Below are 21,409 nucleotides of genomic sequence, written 5' to 3' on the forward strand. Positions count from 1 at the left end.
TTAACTAAAAAATAAAGTTTCATCCCATGAGAAAAAATTTACATGGTAGAATCTTAAGAGAGGAACCTAACGCACAGTACCTAAGTACTATATCTAAGTCTTGCTCGTAATAAAATAAGCAGTATACAAAATTGAATGATTGATTTCTACCCTCTATCTACTACCTGATTCTCCTCCTAATTAATGTATATAAATTATTGTTGTACTTTGCCCGAAATGGTTGACTTTCTTCATGTAGATCCTATAGTAAGTGAGACATGACCTATATGAAAGAGAGAGAATATATTCTCGAAGTACATAATAACAACCCTACTATAATAAAATGACAAAACTTAAGTACAATAACTTAGGTGTAGTTCTTTAGGTTTCTCTCTTAAGATTCTGACATGTGGATACTTAACTAAAAAATAAAGCTCCATCCCATGAGAAAAAATCAACATGGTAGAATCTTAAGAGGTGAGCCTAACAAACAGTACCTAAGTACTGTATCTAAGTTTTGCTCATAAAAAAATAAGCCGTATACAAAATTGAATGATTAATTTCTACCCTCTATCTACCACCTGATTCTTCTCCTAATTAATGTATATAAATTAGGCGAAAACCACAGTTTCGTCCCTACATTTTCACGCAATTCTCACTTTGGTCTTTATCTTTTATTTTCACCGCTTTTAGTCCCTATTTAGAAAAACACCTTTCATTTTAGTCCTTTTTGTTAGTGCCCTAACGACAAAGTCCTACATGGTAGACAAAACTATTAAAATAATAATAAAAAATTTTATTTTGGCATTAAAAAATGCATCGTCAACATCTAAATTAAACAAATATATTATTATTAATTTTAACTAAATAAAAAAAAAATTAAAAACAGACCTTGAAATTAAAATCTATATCTAAGTGTGTCTTGAACAAGAACACAAACCTAGAAATTAAAATCTCAAAACCACAATTTTCTTAAAAGCCAGCAAAATCATCAAATCCTAAAGCCCCAAAGTACCAAATCAATCCAAAAATACAACACAACCAATCCAAACAAAAAAAATCTCAAAGATCACGGCCTGCCTATAGTTGAAGACATCATGGCCTTCGATTAGGTTGCCCTCGATCTTCATCTGGCGATCACACCCAGACCCAAACTCGGGTTCATAATTCAAGTCAGCTTCTTCAAACTAAAGAAAGAAGAAGAGGGCAAAGATGTAAAAAAAATCAAAGATACTTGGGGTTTCAAAAGAAGCGAAGGATGGTTTGTTGTTGGGGCAGCAAAAACAAATTAGAAAGTTGAGAGAACACAGAAACACATGCTCAGAGAGAGAGAGAGAGAGAGAGAGAGAGAGAGGTCCTCGTGGTACCTTAGAGCCTTCACAGTGATTGAGATTGGTGTTATTTTGCTACAACCCTAAAAACCCATTTTCAATTTCTTCTTAATTCTTCAATTTGTTTCCATTTCCACCTTGTATTTCCATGTTTTCAATCATAAAGCTTCAATCTTGGAATTTAAAGAGTTGAATTATTGGGTTTTTATTATCTCTTTATATTTTGAGGATTTCTTTTTTACTTTTGTTATCTAGGTCTTGTTAGGGGTGTTAAGCCATGATATTAAGCGAGTTTGAGCTAGAAATTTTGTAAAAATAAATGGGATTTGTTTTAATATGGAATTGAAGTTGTCAAATTGAATGGTAAACTCAAAGGGTTCAGATGATCTCTCAAGCAATGGTCTTAGCATTTGGTTCAAGCGGCTACTTAGAAGTCTTTCAATCATAATTTGACCTATGTTATGTGGGTTTCAATCATAATTGTTGTTGGTTGTGTTGTATTTTTGGATGATTTTGCTAGGTTTGAGAAAATGGTGATTTTGAGATTTTTAATTCTTGGATTTTAATTTATGGGTTTGGGTTCTTAGATCTGGGTTTGTGTTCTTGTTGTTATTGTTCAAGACACACTTAGATCTCAATTCATGTGATTTTTGGTTTTTAATTCCATTTTAATTTTTTTTTAGTTAAAATTTATAAATTAATTTTTTTAATTTAGATGCTAACGTGATATTTTTTAATGCCAAAATAAAATTTTTAATTATTATTTTAATAGTTCTGTCTGTCACGTAGGACTTTGCTGTTAGGGCATTGACGGAAATGACTAAAATGAAAGACGTTTTTCTAAATAGGAACTAAAAGCGGTGAAAATAAAAGATATAGACCAAAGTGAGAATTGCGTGAAAATGTAAGGACGAAAATGTGGTTTTTGCCTATAAATTATTGTTGTACTCTGCCTGAAATGGTTGACTTTCTTTAGTGTAGTGTACTAGTGCCAGAACTCAGAGTTTGACTTAGCATCTTTTTTGAGGTAAGACCAACCGAATTGTTACTTTAGAACTAAGATAATGGTACAGAGGTTGGTAAAACAAAACTATAATATGACCAGCCTAGTTTGATCAGGGAACTGCATTATAGTTTTGGTTACGGGTAATTACATTTGGAAGGGGAAAAAAATTAATATTATGCTTTGATATCCTTCTAATTTAATTATGTGACAAAATAGTATTCAAAACTATCTGTAAACATGCCAACATGGCACTCACAAGAGAATCAACAACAACGCCACTTTAGACATGGGTCTATCGCATCATTAATGGGTTGATATTGGAATTGGAAATATGACCAAAGTCAGGAATCCAATTTCCAATACTTCAAAGTACTCAGTTTCGTTTTCAATCTCACTACAGTTTTATACTATATAGTCCACTTACTCTTGATTCTTAAAATATACTATATATATATATATATATTAATAATAAATAAATAGTCCACTTATTCTTCCATCTCCATGGAAAGCAAACCGGTGGCCCAACTAGTTTGACGTTTGACTTGCCTTTGTTTAAAGTTTGTTTAAAGATGGGAAAATGGAATGTGAATTCGTTCATGTGTAAGGATGAGAGAGAGAGAGAGAGAGAGAGAGGCAAACAAAGGGGAATGGGTGCGGACTTTTGATTTTTGACCAACCTATTAAATGGTGACGGAGGAAATTATTCATGCGTAGTTTCTGTAGTAGGAGTATGACTTTATTAATTAGTCATTTGACTTTTTTTTTAAAAGTGATTTGTTTTAATATAATTACACACAAATGGTCTTATAAATCATTACATGGTAGGTAGGAGGAGATTTCTCAAACGGGAAGGGAACTAATCCTTGTCTATCTAGAAATGATACTATTGATTGGACAAAGTTTGGAGAAATCTTCTTTGACTCACTACATAACGATTTATATGTCTATTATTTAATCAAGTCACACAATTCATTAAAAATGTCACGAGACTAAAAATACACATGGATGATCAATTCAACTGCCACATAGTGGGCTAGAGAAAAATTCATTACAAAATGTTTGAAGGTAAATATTTTCCTCAGTGATTGGGAAAATTGCACTAGCCTCCCTTGAAGTTCTTTGTTAGTACACTAACCTCCTCTCCTCTCTACTTTGTAATAAGACACACATCTTCTTTAAAATGAAAACTATTTATATCAACTTCTCTTAAATGATTGAAAAAAATGCACTAAAAATCCTATTTAGGAAAAAAAAGAAAACTTTGAAAATTTTCAAATTTCCTAATAGAGGGGTGTGGATGATAGTTTAAGTGGAGGGTATACTATGAAATTCAAGATTTTTTTAAGTATTTTTTTTCTCAATTATTCGGGAGAGGTCTATTTAAACAGTTTGCATTTTAAGAAATACAAAGTCTTTTATTCTGTATATGAGTGTAATAAATAATAGTGGAAAAACTTGGGAAAATAAGTTCAATTTACCCCCATTGTGATAGGACTATAAACGTCCTTGCAAGTTTGGGCTGTGAGGCCGCAGGCCCATTATATTTAAGTTTGAGTCAGGCCCATGTTACTCAATTCAGTTTTAGCCTTGTCTCTCGCCTTTTCACAATCACCCTTCGGCTCCCAAATTTTCCTCTCAATCGCGCGGGAAAATTCCTCCACAGAGTTTCTCTCCAATGGAGTTTGCTTCAGTTCACCCAATCTGTCTGCATGTAAGTCAAATTCTCCAATCCCTAAAAAGAAATCTCATATTTATTCGTCGATCGCAAGCCATTTCTGATCCTTATTGCTTACAGTTAATTTCTTCTGCCATTCAAAGATGCCGATTATCCGGAGATCTATGCAGACTCTCAGTTATTCTCAAATTCTCTCCAAATTCCGATCCTCTCCTTCTTCGCATTTCAAGTAACTCTCTCTCTCTCTCTCTATTAATTTGATTTTACTTTGAGTATTGTGATAAATTTGCAAAATCGCTCATAGTTTCATAATGTCGCAGAGAAGGTAACAGAGGCTAAAACTACGTCGTTTTAATTCGAATATTGTCGATAAACGTTTCCTTTTTTGGCTAAGTGAATTTCTAAGAGGTTTGGTTTTTTTTTTTTTTCTCCGTAATGAGCAGTTTCGGATACCGGGATTGGAAGCTGCCTGGAGGAGTTTCAGGACTTGAAGTTTCCTAGGGAAGCCGCTATCGCCGAAAAGTGGGGTTAGTAGAGAGAACTGAGGTTCAATTAATGCTAACATTGGCTGTAGTCGTTTTCTTGTTGGAAAAACTGTATAGTTATTTGAATTTGTGGGGAGAAATGCTTTCGTTTATATGCGATTGTTTGATGGGTGGTTTGATTGGTTTCTGGCATTGTGATGCAGATGGAGTGCTTTCTGTCAGAACTACTAGTAAGTTTCGTTTTCTAAGGGGAATTGTGCTTTGATGTGATATAATAACTTTTCTGAAAACAACTACTTTTATGTACCATGAGCAAGGTTGTTTATGAATTACTTCGTGATTGTGTTTCATGCATGTTTGGTTTAGGGTTATCTGTTAATTTCCATTGACCATGTGGATGAATTATAGTAATTCTTGGAACTGAGAAGGCCAGATTCTTGTGGTGCGTTTTGGATAGCGGGATTTGGGCATGTGAATTTGGATTTGAGTGATCAAAATCCAAGGCATTTCAAATCTATTGATTTAAAATCCAATTCCAAATTCAAGTTTCCAAACGCAACCTTGAAAATTCTTATTTGAATTCATATATATCTATATATACTGTTTCGTTTCATTTAAATGTTTAGCATTTATTTTAGTGTTGCTAGTTTTATTTGGGGAGATTGCAGGCATATGCGACAATGAGGTATTTAATTATCAGTTAAATCTAAAAGAAAGTGCATCTGCCAGGAGGCTGACTAGGCTACCTCCAAACCCTAAGAATGGTGTGAAATTCAGGCATGCAAGTTAATTGAACTTTTAAGTTGTTGATTTATAGATTACCTTGTCATAATTATTTGATAATTTTTTTTTTCAGTGGGACTGAAGTATGTCTTTCCATCTCCGAAAGTCTTGATGTTTTAGTGGCGGAGATCAATTGTTTCTTTCAAAAGGTCTGTTATCCCTATTCTGCAGATTCAGTTGTTTCTTTTCTGTCAAACAATGTAGGTTTATAATTTGTTACTTGCTTTTGACTATCTGCAAATACCTGATCAGATTGCTTGTCAACTTTTGAATAATTAATATTGTATTGCCAAAAAAAAAAAAAAAAAAAAAAAACACATACATGGTCTTGAAAATGATTAAAGAAAGGACTTGAGATCACAGTGACTTAGTATTATTCTTGCTGGGACATAGTTCTTTTGTTTTTCAGGGCTAGTAGTGGTTGAATCACGTTAAGTGTTGTATGCACTTTTAAAGCAAATTGAGGATCCTTAAAATCATAGTTGATTGGAATATGGTGTCTTTTGTTCTAATTGATTGATAATAGCTAGATTGCTTCACTGTTTACATTTCTTAACTCACTTTCCATACTTCTTTGTCAAGTGCTTGATTGATAATAGATTGCTTCAATGTTTACATTTCTTAATTAACTCACTTTCCATACTTCTTCATCAAGTGCTTGTTGAAAACCTTTTCTTCAGTTTTCTCTTTATTTACTCTAATCTGTTCCCTATTGGTTTTGCAGATGCTCGTTCTAAAGATTCCTGTGAGTCCTATTTACTATTCTTGCTTTACGTAATAAAGATTTTCATGTTATTAATTATCTTGTACTTCATGAAAAGAACTGAAGAAATTTTTTACTTTTTTTTTTAAGGCTTACATGTTTATTTATTTATTTATTTTTTTTGGGATAAACAATGGTGACCTTTAAGAAATTGTTGATGCTGCTAGAAAATCTCCTCTTATAACTTTGAGCTTGATTAATTTTGTGTAATATTTATTTCATACTTTTAACATCCAATAAGAGAAGGATTATGAAATTTGTCTAGTTGTGATGATCACAATGACACTAACTAATTGATAACCTTTATATTTTGTCCAGAATGTTGCGTATGAATTGGTAGTTGAACATGATGATGCTTCTGGATTGCGATATGAAAATGTCTTTCTGGCAAATGAATCCAATCCCTTACATTTTTCAGCCTCAAATCTTGAACGTTTGAAGTCAGGCCTTGAAGATTATATTTTAAAGCATGGAAATAGCTCAAATAAAAAGTGTGGCTCTTGCTTTCCCAGTTTGTAAGTTCATACACCAAATTCATGCTTATGTTCCTATTTATCTTCTGGGCTCCACTTGCATTGATTCAGGAGAAAAGAGGATGAATCAGGCAAGAGTTATTATTTCCATTGTTGTGTGGTTAGCTTTATTCTTTGTAAAATATTGCATGCTTAATCATGTGAATATTAATTTCAATAATTTGTAAGCCTCTACTTGATGATCTATCTATTTATGAACCTCTGGTTAGGGAGCATCTCAAGGTTGGGAGTGGAATAGCATGCTGCACAGAAGGCCTTAGGAATACTGGACTGGTGATGGAAGCTGTCATTTTGATAAGTGAAATATCAGAGCCAACCAGTAGTTGCTTCAGACCATGTGGTGCTAAAAGTGAGGTACATTTCTTCTCTTCAATTTTACACCATTTCAGCTCTTTTATAACAAAGAATAACTATCAAATATATCAAGTTAAAATGTGAAGCCTGATTGGAAATTGGATTACTTGCATTTGCTTGTATTCTGCATAAGAATTATTAAAGCCCAGCTATGTAACCTTTTTTTGCTATAGAACTTTATGATTATAAATTCATTTGCCACTGAATGCAGAAGTTGCGTGCTAGATATATTTGTAAAATGTTGTTTTTTTTACCACACCTGTTATAGCTCATGGTTTGATTTTTCTTCAAAATTAATTCCTGATCGAATATATAATGACAGAAGACGTAACTTCCATGAACTTATTCAAAAAAATGTTAGTTCCATGATACGATCAGGTACAAAAGGCATAGAGTAAGATCTATGAGCACTAATTCAGAAATATTAATTTTTTGGTTCCAGAGAGCCTAAATATGTCAGTGGCAAGGATGTTATCAATCAACATTTTTTTTCTTTTCCTTTTCATTTATACAAATGTGTCTGTGCAATAAGATGTTGAATTTTAGGATTTGTTTGTATATAGAGGCCAAACGGTTATTGAATATCAAGCAAATCAGACATCAACATATGAATCACTTTGTTGACTAGTAAGGCTCTTACGTTGTCATGATGTCACTCAAGTTCAATTCCCATAATATATGCTTTAAAAATATCATCTGATCAAGTTGTAGATTGGTTAGAGTTTTGTCAATCTCTGCTCCCACCTTGATATAGGAAAGTGGAAGGATTAAAGCCCATTCCTATTGTTGGACAACTTTCTTGGAAACTTGTGAAACAATTTACTTCCTTCATTTTCATGGATTTCACATTTCCTTTTATTTAAATTTGTCAAAGTATGCAGTAAGGTTCGTGCATTTTTTAGGCTATGCTGTCATTGGATCAATCCAAGACAGCTTTCTCATATATATGAAATTTACAAAAGCATGCGGTTGAATTTATTATGAAGTTAATCCAGTGTTAACCATCTAATCTACTTTGAATTGGGCAATACAATGTCTTTAGGTATGCTAATGTCATCATATGCTGGAATGATTGATTAGTATATTAGTCCGAAGTCCAAACCATGTGTGAATGACTTTTGGGATGGAAGAAAGGTAGGTGTCTTAGGCTATAATGCCCCTGGGTCAATCCAAGACAACTTGCTCATATATATGAAATTTACAAAAGATGCTGTTGAATTATTACTCAATAATCTACTGTCAAAAATATAATCTACTTTGAATTTGGTAATATACTTATACCATGTCTTTAGGTATGCTATTTTATCATATTGGAATGATGGGTTAATATAGTCCAAACCATGTGCAAATGAATTTCAGCATAGAAGAATTTTGATATGATGTGATGTGTTCAAATTAAATATCTGAAGAAAGAATTTCAAGACCAATGAAGTTCATTAGAGGAAATATAGATTAATAATATTGGAATAATTCAATTGTTTCGATAAGTGGTGGGTGGGGGGATTTGAACCTGGGTTCTCCTCATAAAGGATTTGGATGATTGTGAATCATTTTTTGTATTCAGGTTTTGTGTTTTAAAGATTTCACGCCTTGTTCAATTCCCCCTTCATCTGTGAAGGCATTAACTAGCATTGACTGGAGAAGTTATGGATTGACTTTGGGTAGTATCATGAACCAACATGGCTATGCATTGCTGGAATGGGAAGGCTTGCCACCATCTGCTCATATTGACATTGTCCTCCACTGTTACCATGATCAATATCCAAGTTTGTAAAGAAGCTTAAGTTTCTGATATGGCTAAATGTCAACCCTTTTATGCTTTCTGATCGTAGTTCCCATTACATTTATATATGCATATATTTATGCGTTTTTGTAGGTATGTAGGAGTGTTTTGCACTATATGTTAATATATTGGCACAGGGGGGTCAGCAGGGCCTAAGTCCCTTTACGGATTTAAAATTTTCTTTCACTGGATATCTTTTCTGTAGACTTTAAAGAAAACAACATAGACATGTGAAACTAAAAAAAGAAATTTGGACATAAGTACTGTGCACATGCCTCTTCCTTGACTTGTCGCCAAAGATATGATACCATCAGCAAGGAAAACTCAACTTGACAGAAATCTTATAAAAAAATCAGTGAAACTTGCATTGGATGATTTGAAGGAAAAGCATGCCGGAGTTCTTCTAAGTGCCCACGCCCTCAAGGTAAATCTCTCTCTCACAAGTAGATGACGTCTTTAAAATTTCTACTGTAGTGGGTAAGAAAATAATGTTGATGTTTATTATGCATTAATATTTTTATGTCATGTCACTATTCTCGTCTACAATTATATGTTTGTGTGTGTGTGTATAGGGTTTTCTAACATGTGCAGTTATCATTATAACAATTTACTTTTTACAACAATAAATCTATGAATTTTCAAATTTCAGCAGGTCAACACTTCATTCAAGGGAGCTCCGGAAGTTCATATTTTTATATGATCAGAATTTTCCTTCAAACTAGTTTGGAGAAAATTCCATCCAACCCATTACATGACAAGTCAAATTGAGCATACACACATATTTTTAATCACAAATTATTTAAATAGTTATTATGATTTGTTTAGATAATTTAATTGAGTCATGTGACTAAAATACACATAGATGGTCATCTGAATTGCTAAATAATGGATTGGAGGAGATTCTGCCAAACTAGTTTTTAGAGGTAAACTGTGTCCTTTTTAAAATGCTCAAAATAAAAATGATTTCTCCTAATTTTCTAACACATGGATTATAAATCTAAAATTATTTTGGTTATGAGGGATTATGCATTGTGTTTGTGTTGTTATATGTAATTGCCTTAGTCAAAGTCTATATAAGCGGTACATTTTTGCACGTTAACAAATGGCATAATGGTGTAGCACTATAATCAAACCGTAAATTCTTGCTATTGTTGCAGGGTTTGATGCATTTACTGTCAAACAAAATCAAGAGAACTTGAAAATTGAGTTATCAAGAACATGCATTGCTTTGAGAAAAACTTTAATAAAATTAACAAATTTGTCCCCTCTTATAGGGTTAACATACAAGTTGCATCTCATACGGCATGAACCAGAATGTATATAACTATATATAAGTCTTTCTGTTGTGAGGAAGGATTTTTTTTTNCGGAAGCTGACGTAACGCTAATGTGACCATTAAAATATTATTAAAAAATATTATTTGGCTTTTTTTTAATGCCATGTCAGTATCTTAATTTTTTTTAAAAATCATGTCAAAAAATTTTAAAAATTAAATTAAATTAAAAAAATCATAAATTTAATTTAATTAAAAATTTTAATTAAAAAAAATTTCTTAATGTTCTTAGTGTTCTTCATTTTATAACTTTATTCTTCATTTTACAACTTATTCTTCATATTCTTCCCAAATCAATCCCAGCAGCCAAGAACTCAAACCCAAATCACTAGAACATAAATGAAATCAAGAAGAAAAAATTAAATTAAATGCTAACAGGAAGGATAAAGAAATCAAGAACTCAAATCTCCAGTAAATCAAGAACTCAAACTCAGCAACCCAAGAACTCAAACCCAAATCTTCAGCAAATTAAACCCACAAACCCAGTAAACAAACCAATCTCCAACAAACCAATAAACCTATAATCACACCCAGATCCCAAAACCACCACCACCATTACCACAATCAAACCCAGATCCCAAAACCACCGCCACCACCACCGACCAACAGATCCATTTTCAAAACCCCAAAAAATTCAAAGCCCAGAAGGAGAACAAGAACAAATCCAGAAAATTCATACCCACGCAAACCACTAAGATCCATACGCTTCAGTACCAAACCTCCATACCCAGAAAATTCATACCCACGCAAAGCCCAAAAAATTCACTACCAAACCTCCATACCCAACAACCCAAGAACTCAAACCCACCATCGAATCCGAGCCACAAACCCACCAGCTAAACCAACCCAACAACCATCGAAGCCAACCCAGCCACCATCGAATCCAACCCAGCCAACCCATCAAATCCAACCGACCCAGAGCAAGCCAAGACCACCCATGGCGAGCCACGACCACCTCACTCACAGAGAGCCACGACTACCCATGAGCCACGACTACCAAAATCAAACCCAGATCCCAAAACCACCGCCACCACCACCGACCAACAGACCCCGCCGATCAAACCCATTTCCCAAAACAGCAAACACTATGACTCCGCCGAGAGGGAAAGAATCGGAAATGGAAAAAGAATGGGGATTTTTTGAGACCTAACAATTCGGGGTAGCGACGGAGAATGGGTTTGAGTTGGAGGAGCAGTAGCGGCGGAGGAGTTGGCCACGAAGGAGTCGCCGATGTCGATGTCGATGCCACCGTGCCGCCGCTCTCATCCAAGACGATCTCCCTTGCATGGACAATGCTTATCTCCGCCGTGGAAAGCCCACCAACCACAAGGCATTCGGCGAAGCCGTCGCTATTCTCACCAGCGATGGCCTCTTAGCCTTAGCTTGGATTTGGGTTTTCTGAAGATGGAAGAAATGTCAGTTGCTGGGTTTGTGTTTGGTTGAAGGAAGATCTGTTTTTATTTTTGGGTTTTTGAATTTTCTTAGTTTTTATTTTTATTTCAGTTTTTTCCTTTTTTTTTTTTCATTTAGTTAAAATTTACAAATTAATTTTTTATTTTTAAAAAATGACGTGGCATTTGTGGGTATTATTTTAATATTTTTAATTTATTCCGTTTGCCAGCTGTGCAATTTCCGTCTCTAATGTAACGGTAGGGACAAAAACAAGACGCGTTTTCCAGAATAGGGACTAAAATCGGTGAAAAAAAAAGTTAGGGACCAAAGTGGGAATCGTGTGAAAATGTAGGGACGAAAATGGTATTTCCGCCAAGAATTTAAATCATTAAAAAACAACTATTGTGGGAAAAAATCAAATCATACAAATATTACTGATAATTCTTAACAAGATTTCATTCTCAACCCTAATTATAAATTTAGCCCTCTATACATTCAGCACTCAGCCCTAGCACTAGCCTCAGCCCCCTCTGAATTTTGCCTAAAGAGCCTTTAAATAGGTTAAGGAATCTTATTACAAGTTAAATTCCTGTTTGGAGAAAATTTCAAATTTTTAGGCTTCACTTAACCAATGATTTTGGCCCATTTAACGTCCGAATTCAGACTTTTGGTAAAGTACAAAGTTGTAGTTCTTTAAGTTAAATCTCCTGCCCAACTTGAATCATCTTGATTGGACATTTGAGCCAAAAGTAATGCCCAAAATATTAACTGATGTGCAGGCTGGAATCCTAATCCGAATTGGATTTGAATTTGGTGCAAATTTCCTTCGATTCCTTACTCCTTGGACTTAAATTTAATTGGGTTGACCTTCTTTGACTTCATAATGATCCTTGTAAAAGTAAAGTCCATTATCTTTCTTCTTTGCATAAATCCACTTATTAATTCCATTCTCCTATAAAAGACAAATTCATGCAATCAAATTCAATTAAGCACAAAATTGATTATACAACATTATTTCAAAACCAAATATAAAATGCATGAATTAACTCAAAATAAGTATGATAATACTTTCTAATAATGATATAAATATGCAAAATTAAGCTATTATCAATGCACATCACTTCTCAACCACAGTGTTCAACCAAAGATGGCTGTGCATCGTAACTCAAAGGAAAAAAAATAGTATTAAATAAATAAATAACTATTTTATTGTAGTGTTCACACTAGTGGGAATATTTTATTCTTTTCCTTTTTTTTCCCTTCTCATTTTTCATCCCATGCCCTCTCTCTCCTCAGTCCTCCATTTTCTTCTCTACTCCTTGTCGCCACATTCGCCTAGCCACCCAGTCGCCAATTGGCAATATTATAATGGGCATGGATAGACTCTAGATAGCATTCTTTTACATGCCGACTAAATGGTTGGAGCATTAGTAATAAATAAATAAATAAATAAATAACTATTTTATTGTAGTGTACACACTAGTAGGAATATTTTATTCTTTTCTTTTTTTATTTTCCTTCTCATTTTTCATCTCGTGCCCTCTCTCTCCTCAGTCCACCATTTTCTTCTCTACTCCTCATCGCCACATTTGCTCAGCCACCTAATCACCAATTGGCAATATTATAATGGGCATGGATAGACTTTAGATAGTACTCTTTTACATGCCAACTAAATGGTTAGAGCATTACTGGGGCTGCAATGGTGTAACTATAATCAAAAGATTTGCTTCTCAACTACAGTGCACAGCCAAAGATGTTTGTGCATTGCCAGCACTGTAGCTCAAAGGTTAAATAAAATAAAATAAAATAAAATAAAAAACTATTTTATTGTAGTGTTCACACTAGTAGGAATATTTTATTCTTTTCCTTTGTTTTTTTTTTTTTTTTTTTTTCCTTCTCATTTTTCATCTCGTGCCCTCTAACACTAGTAGGAATATTTTATTCTTTTCCTTTGTTTTTTTTTTTTTTTTTTTTTCCTTCTCATTTTTCATCTCGTGCCCTCTCTCTCCTCAGTCCTCCATTTTCTTCTCTACTCCTTGTCGCCACATTCGCCTAACCACCCAGTCACCACATTTGTTGATCTCGCTTGCCGAGCTCTGACCCACCTTGTCGACCACTTTGCATAGCTCGACCCGCACCCCTGCCCATTGCTAATCTCGCCTCGCGCAGTTGCCACAAACCCACCTTGCCTATTCCAACCCAAGTCGCTGCCCATCTCTCTTCTCTCTTTGCTATGATTGGGTTTTTTATATGTGTTTTCATATGGGTTTGGTGGCTGTGGTGGTTGATTTTGGTTATGGTAGTGGTGGTGGATGATTTTGGCTTTGGCAGCGGGTTTTGTGGATTTTGGCTATCGGTTTCGTGGTTTATGGTTGTGGTTGTGGCAGTGGGTTGTAGTTGTGATGGTTGGTTGTCATGGCTAGTGGTTGTGGTTTTGTTTTATTGTTTTTGTTTTTGTTTTTTTATAGTTTTGTTTTGTTTTGTTTTTTTTATTGTTTTTGTTTTTTTTATTGTGTTATGGTTGCCAAAGTAGAGGGGTGGTTGTGGCTGTTGGTGGAGGTGGTTGTGGTGTTTGTTTTTTATTATTTTATTATGTTGTTTATGTTATTTTATTGTGTTGAAAGTTAAAATAAAACCACTGATGTTAGATGTTTTGTAAAATAAAAAGGTAAAATAAATAAAGTAGTTTTTAGTGAAGTCAAATAGCTAAAATTATAGGGTCCGTTTGGATAGCACTTATTGTTGTTGAAAGTTGATAAAAATTGATTGTTGCTGAAAACACTGTAGCAAAATAATTTTTAAATGTGTGAATAGTGTTGTGGGACCCACTTTTAATATTAAATATTGCATGAATAATGTGTGAACAGTGCATAAACAGTGCACGCACAGTAAATTTTGTCCCCCCAAAGTCAACAAAGTGCGGCCAAAAAAAAAAAAAAAAATGGTAAAACACAACTTTACTTTGAGTAGCAAAACTTGCTATCCAAACGCAGGCTATGGCTTCACCAATATAGATGCTTATGGATGTAAACTATATTATGGCTTGCTTTGCCTGTCCATGATGTTTCTGAAAATTCAATAGAGCATAGCAGTATGACCTTGAGTTGGTCCAACTTTTAATTTTTTTGGTTTGGAATTGAGGTGGTTAATTTGTATTACACTATTGGTGGAGTGATTGTTCAGAACCAGATTGTCGACACGGCTATAGTTTAATTGTTTGTCATTGTCATTATTGGTTGACACAATGATGGTAGATCTTATTTTGGCATACTCTTTTTTTTTTTTTTTTAAAAAAAAAAAAAAAAAATGGTAAAACACAACTTTACTTTGAGTAGCAAAACTTGCTATCCAAACGCAGGCTATGGCTTCACCAATATAGATGCTTATGGATGTAAACTATATTATGGCTTGCTTTGCCTGTCCATGATGTTTCTGAAAATTCAATAGAGCATAGCAGTATGACCTTGAGTTGGTCCAACTTTTAATTTTTTTGGTTTGGAATTGAGGTGGTTAATTTGTATTACACTATTGGTGGAGTGATTGTTCAGAACCAGATTGTCGACACGGCTATAGTTTAATTGTTTGTCATTGTCATTATTGGTTGACACAATGATGGTAGATCTTATTTTGGCATACTCTTTTTTTTTTTTTTTTGATAGGATATTTTGGCATACTCTAAATAAAGATAATGTAACAGATGATTTTTTTTTTCTCAATAAAAAAAATGAAGATTGTTGTGGATTCTTCTAGTCTTCTCTTCTAAAGTATTTTTTTCCAGTACTTTTTAAAAATGAATTCCATTTTGTTTTAATGTGAAATTGCTACATTACTTACTAACTAAATAAAAGGTGATGATTAAAATCTATTACCACTTGTCATTGTATATTTAAAATAAAAGGACATGTCTAATTAAAAAAGTAATGAAGGTAAACCAAATCTATTTTTTGCCAACTCTACATTACTCCCTCTTTATCTCTCTCAATCCAAACAAGTCATAAAAGTCCTACATTGTTCAAACAGCGTGAATTTGGGATGTCTACTTGATTCAAACTAAAAATAAAAAAATAAAAAAGGGTTACATGATCTCTGGCTATAAGCTTAAGGGTCATGAATTGCTCAAGCCTCAAGTTTCGTACTGGCTATAGGCTTAAAGGTCATGAATTGCCCAAGCTTCATACCTTTTTTCTAATATTGCTTATAGAGTGGGGTCAAACATCGAATTTTCTTTTCTTTTCCTTCTTTTTCTTTGCCCCACTAGTTATGGCCTTTCACAAAATATTGGGGATTTGTTACATTCTCCATGACCTACGCTTAAGTGGCTTAATGTCTCAATAAGCTATGGGTTTGCTTTGACTAATATAGTAATCATGATGCGAGTATCTATGAATGGGCTAGCTGGCTCGTCTGGGAATCTATCACCTAGTAAAAATCCAAAACAAAGGTGATTAATTGGCTGATAGAGATGGTATTTGACATAATCGTCCAAACCCATCACAAAGCTGCCACGTGTATGGTAACACAGTTTGCCCTTTCTTTCTCTGAGAGGGGAACAAAGAAGTGGCAGGAAGTCGCCAATGCATATTGTTCGTCTTTATTGAGTTGCCCTTTGTCTACACTAATAGTGACTTTGGCATCAAGTCACCACTACAAAAAAACGAGGCTATCCCAGCGTTTTCAAAACCGCTGGGATAGCCCCAAAAAACGCTGGGATAGGGTCAAAATTCCTATCCCGGCGTTTTTTTTCCCGGCGCTTCAAACCGCTGGTTTTGAAATGTCGGGATAGGGTCGCGCGAACCTGTCCCGGCGCTTTTCAAAAGCGCTGGGATAGGTCCCGGCGCTTTTAGACCCTGTTCCGACGTTTTTACTTGTGTCGGGACAGCCTTTATGAAAATGTGAATATAACCTATACCAGCACTTTTGAAACCTATGCCAGCGCTTTCGAAAGCGCTGGTATAGGTAGTACCTATGCTAGCGCTTTCGAAAGCGCTGGCATAGGTCTTGAATGAATAAAATTTAAAAGGCCTATACCAGCGCTTTTGAAAACGCTGGCATAGGCTATACCTATTCCAGTGCTCTAAAAAAGCTGGTATAAAGCTTGAATGAATAAAATTTAAAAGGACCTATACCAGCGCTTTTGAAAGCGCTGGTATAGGTCCTTTGTTTTTTTTTAAAAAAAAAAAAATTTTAATTTTATAGCACCGAAATGTACCTACAATACATATTTTCCAATACATATTTTGTAACACCTATAATGAACCACAATTCATATTTTCCAATAGCAAATACAATACCACATTAAACCAACAAACTAAATGTATTTACTTATAATTATTTACAATAGCAAATACAATACCAACAAACTATTTACACAAAAATGAGCTAAATTCACAGGTATTTCAATATACTTTCAACTAAATACATTAGATTATACTCTTATTACACCTAATTTTCACTCAAATTTCAAAGCAAAATATAAGGCAATAATTCCTTGCATCTACTGATTTAACTAAGCTCAATGTCCATGATCTACAACACTAATTATGACAATGCATTTAATGAATAATACAAAATGCATTAGGTTGACAATTACACTTTCAACTAGTACTTAACATGATACTAGATACATCTCAACAGTAATCTTAATCAGCTAATAAACAAGAAACACTCTTCATTATAAAAATAATATACTACTTCATGTCTACCTATGAAATGCATAAAAGATATAGCCTACTTCATGTATAATTCACCATAAACTCATAGCACAAAATCAAGAAGAAACAAAATCAAGAAGAAAAAGAGAGAAAAACATACCAATAGCAAAATCAAACCGTAATGCTATGTTCACAACCAACTCATGTACAGCTTTTAAAGTATCACTTTTCCTAATTACACTTAATACTTTTACACTACTTATTTTGTAAAACTAAACTCATCCAAACAAACTCAGGATAAACTTTACATAAATTATGCACTTCAACAGTGATGATTGACAACTGAATAATAGTAGAATAATTAAATGACTATATTTCATGAAAGTGTGACTCAATGAAAAGAATTGGGATAGAAAATAAAATTAAATGCTTTACTGAGGGCAATACTCCATTTGAATATATAAAAAGGTTGATTCAATCTTGTTCTCCTGCCCAACAGCATCAATTGAGTTTGTGCCTAAGTAGCTGAAAAGTGATAAAAATAAAAACAACACATAACCAGCATTTTCACTAATTTCCACAAAAACTATTGTATTACAAAAAAAATTAGTCAGTAGAACAATTACATCCATAGTCAAAGTTGTACATATGGGAAGGCTAGCAATTATGTGGAATCCAAGAAAACAATAGGGAAAAAAAACATGATTAATCCAACTCTAAGGCTCCACATATTCATGAACATTCCCAACTCCTAAATTTTCTTTTTTAGCACTATATCTAATTCAGACACAAACCCCCACTTTGGAAAAGAAAATGCAAGCAACCCATGAGTTCATAATAGGATTTTAGTGGGCCAAAAATTAATGGTTATATAGCATACATGTAGCTGACTATGAAAAAAGGGACTTTCCACAGGGCCTGTGATCAATCTACTAAAGACTAGGTCCACATTGCATCCTTAACAAATTTGACTCATAGACACAAAATTACCCCAACAATCACTCCCAAAGCACCTTAATTACCAGAACCCCAAGCTGTGTCAAGTTTTTAAATGACATGTGCCTAAGGAAGCCAACATTTTTGTTAAAATGGATAATAATGCAAATAAAATCAAAAACTCTTCACAGTTAATTTCCATTAAAAAGAAAGGGTGAAAAACAAAACTAAAAGGACAATGTTGAGTCATGAAAGGTAACTTTTATGTTCCCCTCTTTCAACTGCACTTTTATGTGGTTCAAAAATACCTTCATCAATGAAAGGTAACTTCATTTATAAATAGGGTCATAAATGTTAAATAACAAATTTTATTTTGAATTCAAATAGAAGAACTATTTTATATATTTAATAAATTTTATGTTTTTAATCAAATTAGAACAACATTAAACGTGGTTTTTTTTTTTTTAAAAGGATGCCAAAAAGAATGACCAAAATATACCCCCCTAAACGTAAAAAAATCACCAACACAGTTTCAAAGCTTCTTAAAACACTATATATATATAGGGACTTACAAGTTCACAATTTCCTTTATTAAACCACATCAATCCTTGATCTCCTTGATTGGCATAGATTTAAATCCACACTTTATACACCAATGGTTAATTACACCTTAAGCACTCAATTAAAACACCAACAACTATGTATCTAATAACTTAACCACCTAATAGCCACATATATTGCTTTGTACTTACTTAGTATATAATCATAATACAATTAGCTATTCACTTACTTATACATATATGTAGTCAATTGTGCATATCAATTAAAGCCTAGTTTTTAGGTATAATCTAATCTATGATCACTAGTTCCCTTGCTTATATATATATATATATATACACACACACACACAAGTAACAATCTTATTGTAATGATTCATGCTAGTTAAGATTTAACCCTCCATTACTAACCATTATGGTCTCTTAGTTTAATATAATGTTTTAATTCGTGCAGGGCACCGTGGCAGGAAGCACCAAGCTAGTGAAATCGGATTTACAAACAAAGAACAAGAATTTTGATGAATAAACAGGATCAAACCATAAATATACTTATCGATGATGAATCTAAACTTAATCATGGGTAATAATCAAGAATGCCTTGAATTTGACTCCAATATTCTCTAGCAACTGAATAAGTAAATAGAGAATAAAGAACTAATTGCAACTAACTTTTAGGCATTTATTTCATAATAAAGTAGCTGACAACAACATATAAAAATAAGCTCAATGGTTGATAAGAATATACACATTATGATTAAATAGAAAAAGGGCATCAAAGTAAATACATACAAATATCAACTTTAAGTCTTATTTCTTATGGACCCTGTATTAAAATTTTCTTAAAAGTGGTGTTAACCATTGCTCTAAAGGTACCCGTTAACATGTGTGTATATATATATCAGTGAAGAGGAAAAGAAGGGTACCTAATTAAGTCTTCTATGTTCCATTTTTATATCTTCGTGTCCTCAAAATCTCTCTCTTAGATTCTATAATGAATTATATTGTTTTATACTCTATTATTGGTGGCCATGGATATAAAACATACCATACAACATTCAACCTTCTCATTTATAAGAATTTTATCCCAAAAAAAAAGACTTACTAGAAATTTAAAGAAGTCTACAATAAAAGTACTCTTAAGAACTCGTCTTAATCCTTATCAATTTTATCTTCCCAGATGGAAGAATGCACATTTATCACTTGAGTCAAAATGCTTAGTGGTCTCTAATAACCATTTATTGTTCAAGATACTACTATATACACGGGTTGGGCTTCCAGGTGACTAAATAAATCAATTGAAAAAAGATAAACTCAATAATTAACAATGAGTACTACCCTCAAGTGGAAACAAATGAATGGACACCACACAATTATTGCATTGACCACCTGGGTCAATTGCATGTTCGACAAATGTTGATGATCAAAAACTTCCATTGACTTCTAGCATTATCAAAAAAAGAAAGGTCCAGCATTCACACAGACAGGAGCACAAATCAGTTGGATCTAAATTGCACAGTACAAAGCAAAAACTGCAGTACTGAAATAAAATAACCATTAGTGCAGAGCAAGAGTAATGCTAGATGTTCAGTAATTTCTCAATACATGCACATCAAGAAGCAAATTTCTTCAACAAAAACCCAGATTCCAAAACCACATGCAAAAGCCAAAAGCTTGAAAATTTATTCACCTAGAGACAGCGGAGACACCAAGACCTTGCCATCCCTGCCGAAATCCGCACATTTATCTGAATCGCATGCGTCAACGGGCTTAGGAGAACCAGTGCTCAACGGATCAGGGGATTGCAGCTCCAAGTCTTGAGGTCCAGACCCGTATTCCTTACCCGGACCCGAGTTCTCAACCGGTGGAGAGCTCCGACCATCGTTGGTAGAAGAAGACGCCTCAGAAGCCTAAATATTTTCAAAAGAAAAACATATTTCCCCACTAAAAATTAAATTCAAAAATAAAAACCTTAAAAATCCCAAACCCAGATGCAAATCTTGACCAAAAAACACATGCACGTAACAAAATCCAAACTTGCACAAAACCCAGGTTAGAAATCTTTCATCAGACCCACATGCACAAAATCAAAAAAATTTACCAAAAATAAAAAATAAAAAAAGATTGTACCTTGGATCGTTTTGGATTAGGTGGAGGAGGAGATGAGAGGCCGATCTGACCCAAAGTCACCGAGATCGAGCTTCATTGTGGCCGAGATGGTGGTTGAGGCCGATCTGACCCACCACGCACCGATTCAACAAAAACCCAGATTCCAAAACCACATGCAAAAGCCAAAAGCTTGAAAATTTATTCACCTAGAGACAGCGGAGACACCAAGACCTTGCCAATTTTTAGGCTTCGGGGGGTATTTTGGTCATTTTTAGGTTTCAAGGTTATTTTGGTCAATTTTTAGGCTTCGGGGTTATTTTGGCAATTTTTTAGGTTTCGAGGGTATTTTGGTTATTTTTTAGGTTTCGGGGGGTATTTTGGTCATTTCTTAGATTTGGGGGTATTTTGGTCATTTTTTTAGTTTCAGAGTTATTTTGGACATTTTCTAGAAATTTAAATTTTATGTTGTTTATTTTAATTTTAGATGGGTTTTAGTGGGTATTAGTGGGTTTATCCATTAAGACTCATATAATTAAATAACAAAAAATACACTATTAGTGACATATCCCAGCGCTTTAGGTGACCTATCCCAGCGCTTTTGGAGCGCTGTAATAAGTTAACCCTATTCCAGCGGTTTTAAAAGCGCTGGGATAGGTCATTCTCCATTCCCTTATGAGAAAGAGCTGTCCCAGCGCTTTTAAAAGCGCTGGGACAGGTCTTTCTCATTCCCTTATGAGAAAGA

General features: G+C 33.9%; 1 protein-coding gene and 1 long non-coding RNA gene across 4 annotated transcripts; one reads left to right on the forward strand and one right to left on the reverse strand.

Annotated features, from left to right (window-relative positions):
- Positions 1-3,908: 3,908 nt before the first annotated feature.
- Positions 3,909-8,994, forward strand: LOC111996471 (type 2 DNA topoisomerase 6 subunit B-like). Its single transcript, XM_065768589.1, has 10 exons — positions 3,909-4,027; positions 4,112-4,220; positions 4,435-4,518; positions 4,680-4,706; positions 5,145-5,253; positions 5,333-5,408; positions 5,984-6,004; positions 6,341-6,537; positions 6,765-6,909; positions 8,474-8,994. The coding sequence occupies exons 1-10, from the start codon at positions 3,992-3,994 to the stop codon at positions 8,681-8,683; spliced, it is 1,014 nt and encodes a 337-aa protein (XP_065624661.1). The 5' UTR covers positions 3,909-3,991; the 3' UTR covers positions 8,684-8,994.
- A 3,172-nt stretch (positions 8,995-12,166) lies between these two features.
- LOC136065429 (uncharacterized) lies at positions 12,167-20,804 on the reverse strand. 3 transcript variants are annotated; one of them, XR_010627051.1, is made up of 3 exons: positions 20,689-20,804; positions 20,249-20,468; positions 12,167-12,369 (listed from the first exon to the last, which is right to left on the reverse strand). It is a non-coding gene; the product is annotated as an uncharacterized LOC136065429 (long non-coding RNA). The 3 variants fall into 3 exon arrangements; XR_010627050.1 differs by lacking the exon at positions 12,167-12,369 and adding an exon at positions 17,395-17,593; XR_010627052.1 differs by lacking the exon at positions 12,167-12,369 and adding an exon at positions 20,078-20,098.
- Positions 20,805-21,409: the final 605 nt, after the last annotated feature.

Source organism: Quercus suber, unplaced genomic scaffold (assembly GCF_002906115.3).
Source record: "Quercus suber isolate HL8 unplaced genomic scaffold, Cork oak 2.0 scaffold_967, whole genome shotgun sequence".
Taxonomy (NCBI): domain Eukaryota; kingdom Viridiplantae; phylum Streptophyta; class Magnoliopsida; order Fagales; family Fagaceae; genus Quercus; species Quercus suber.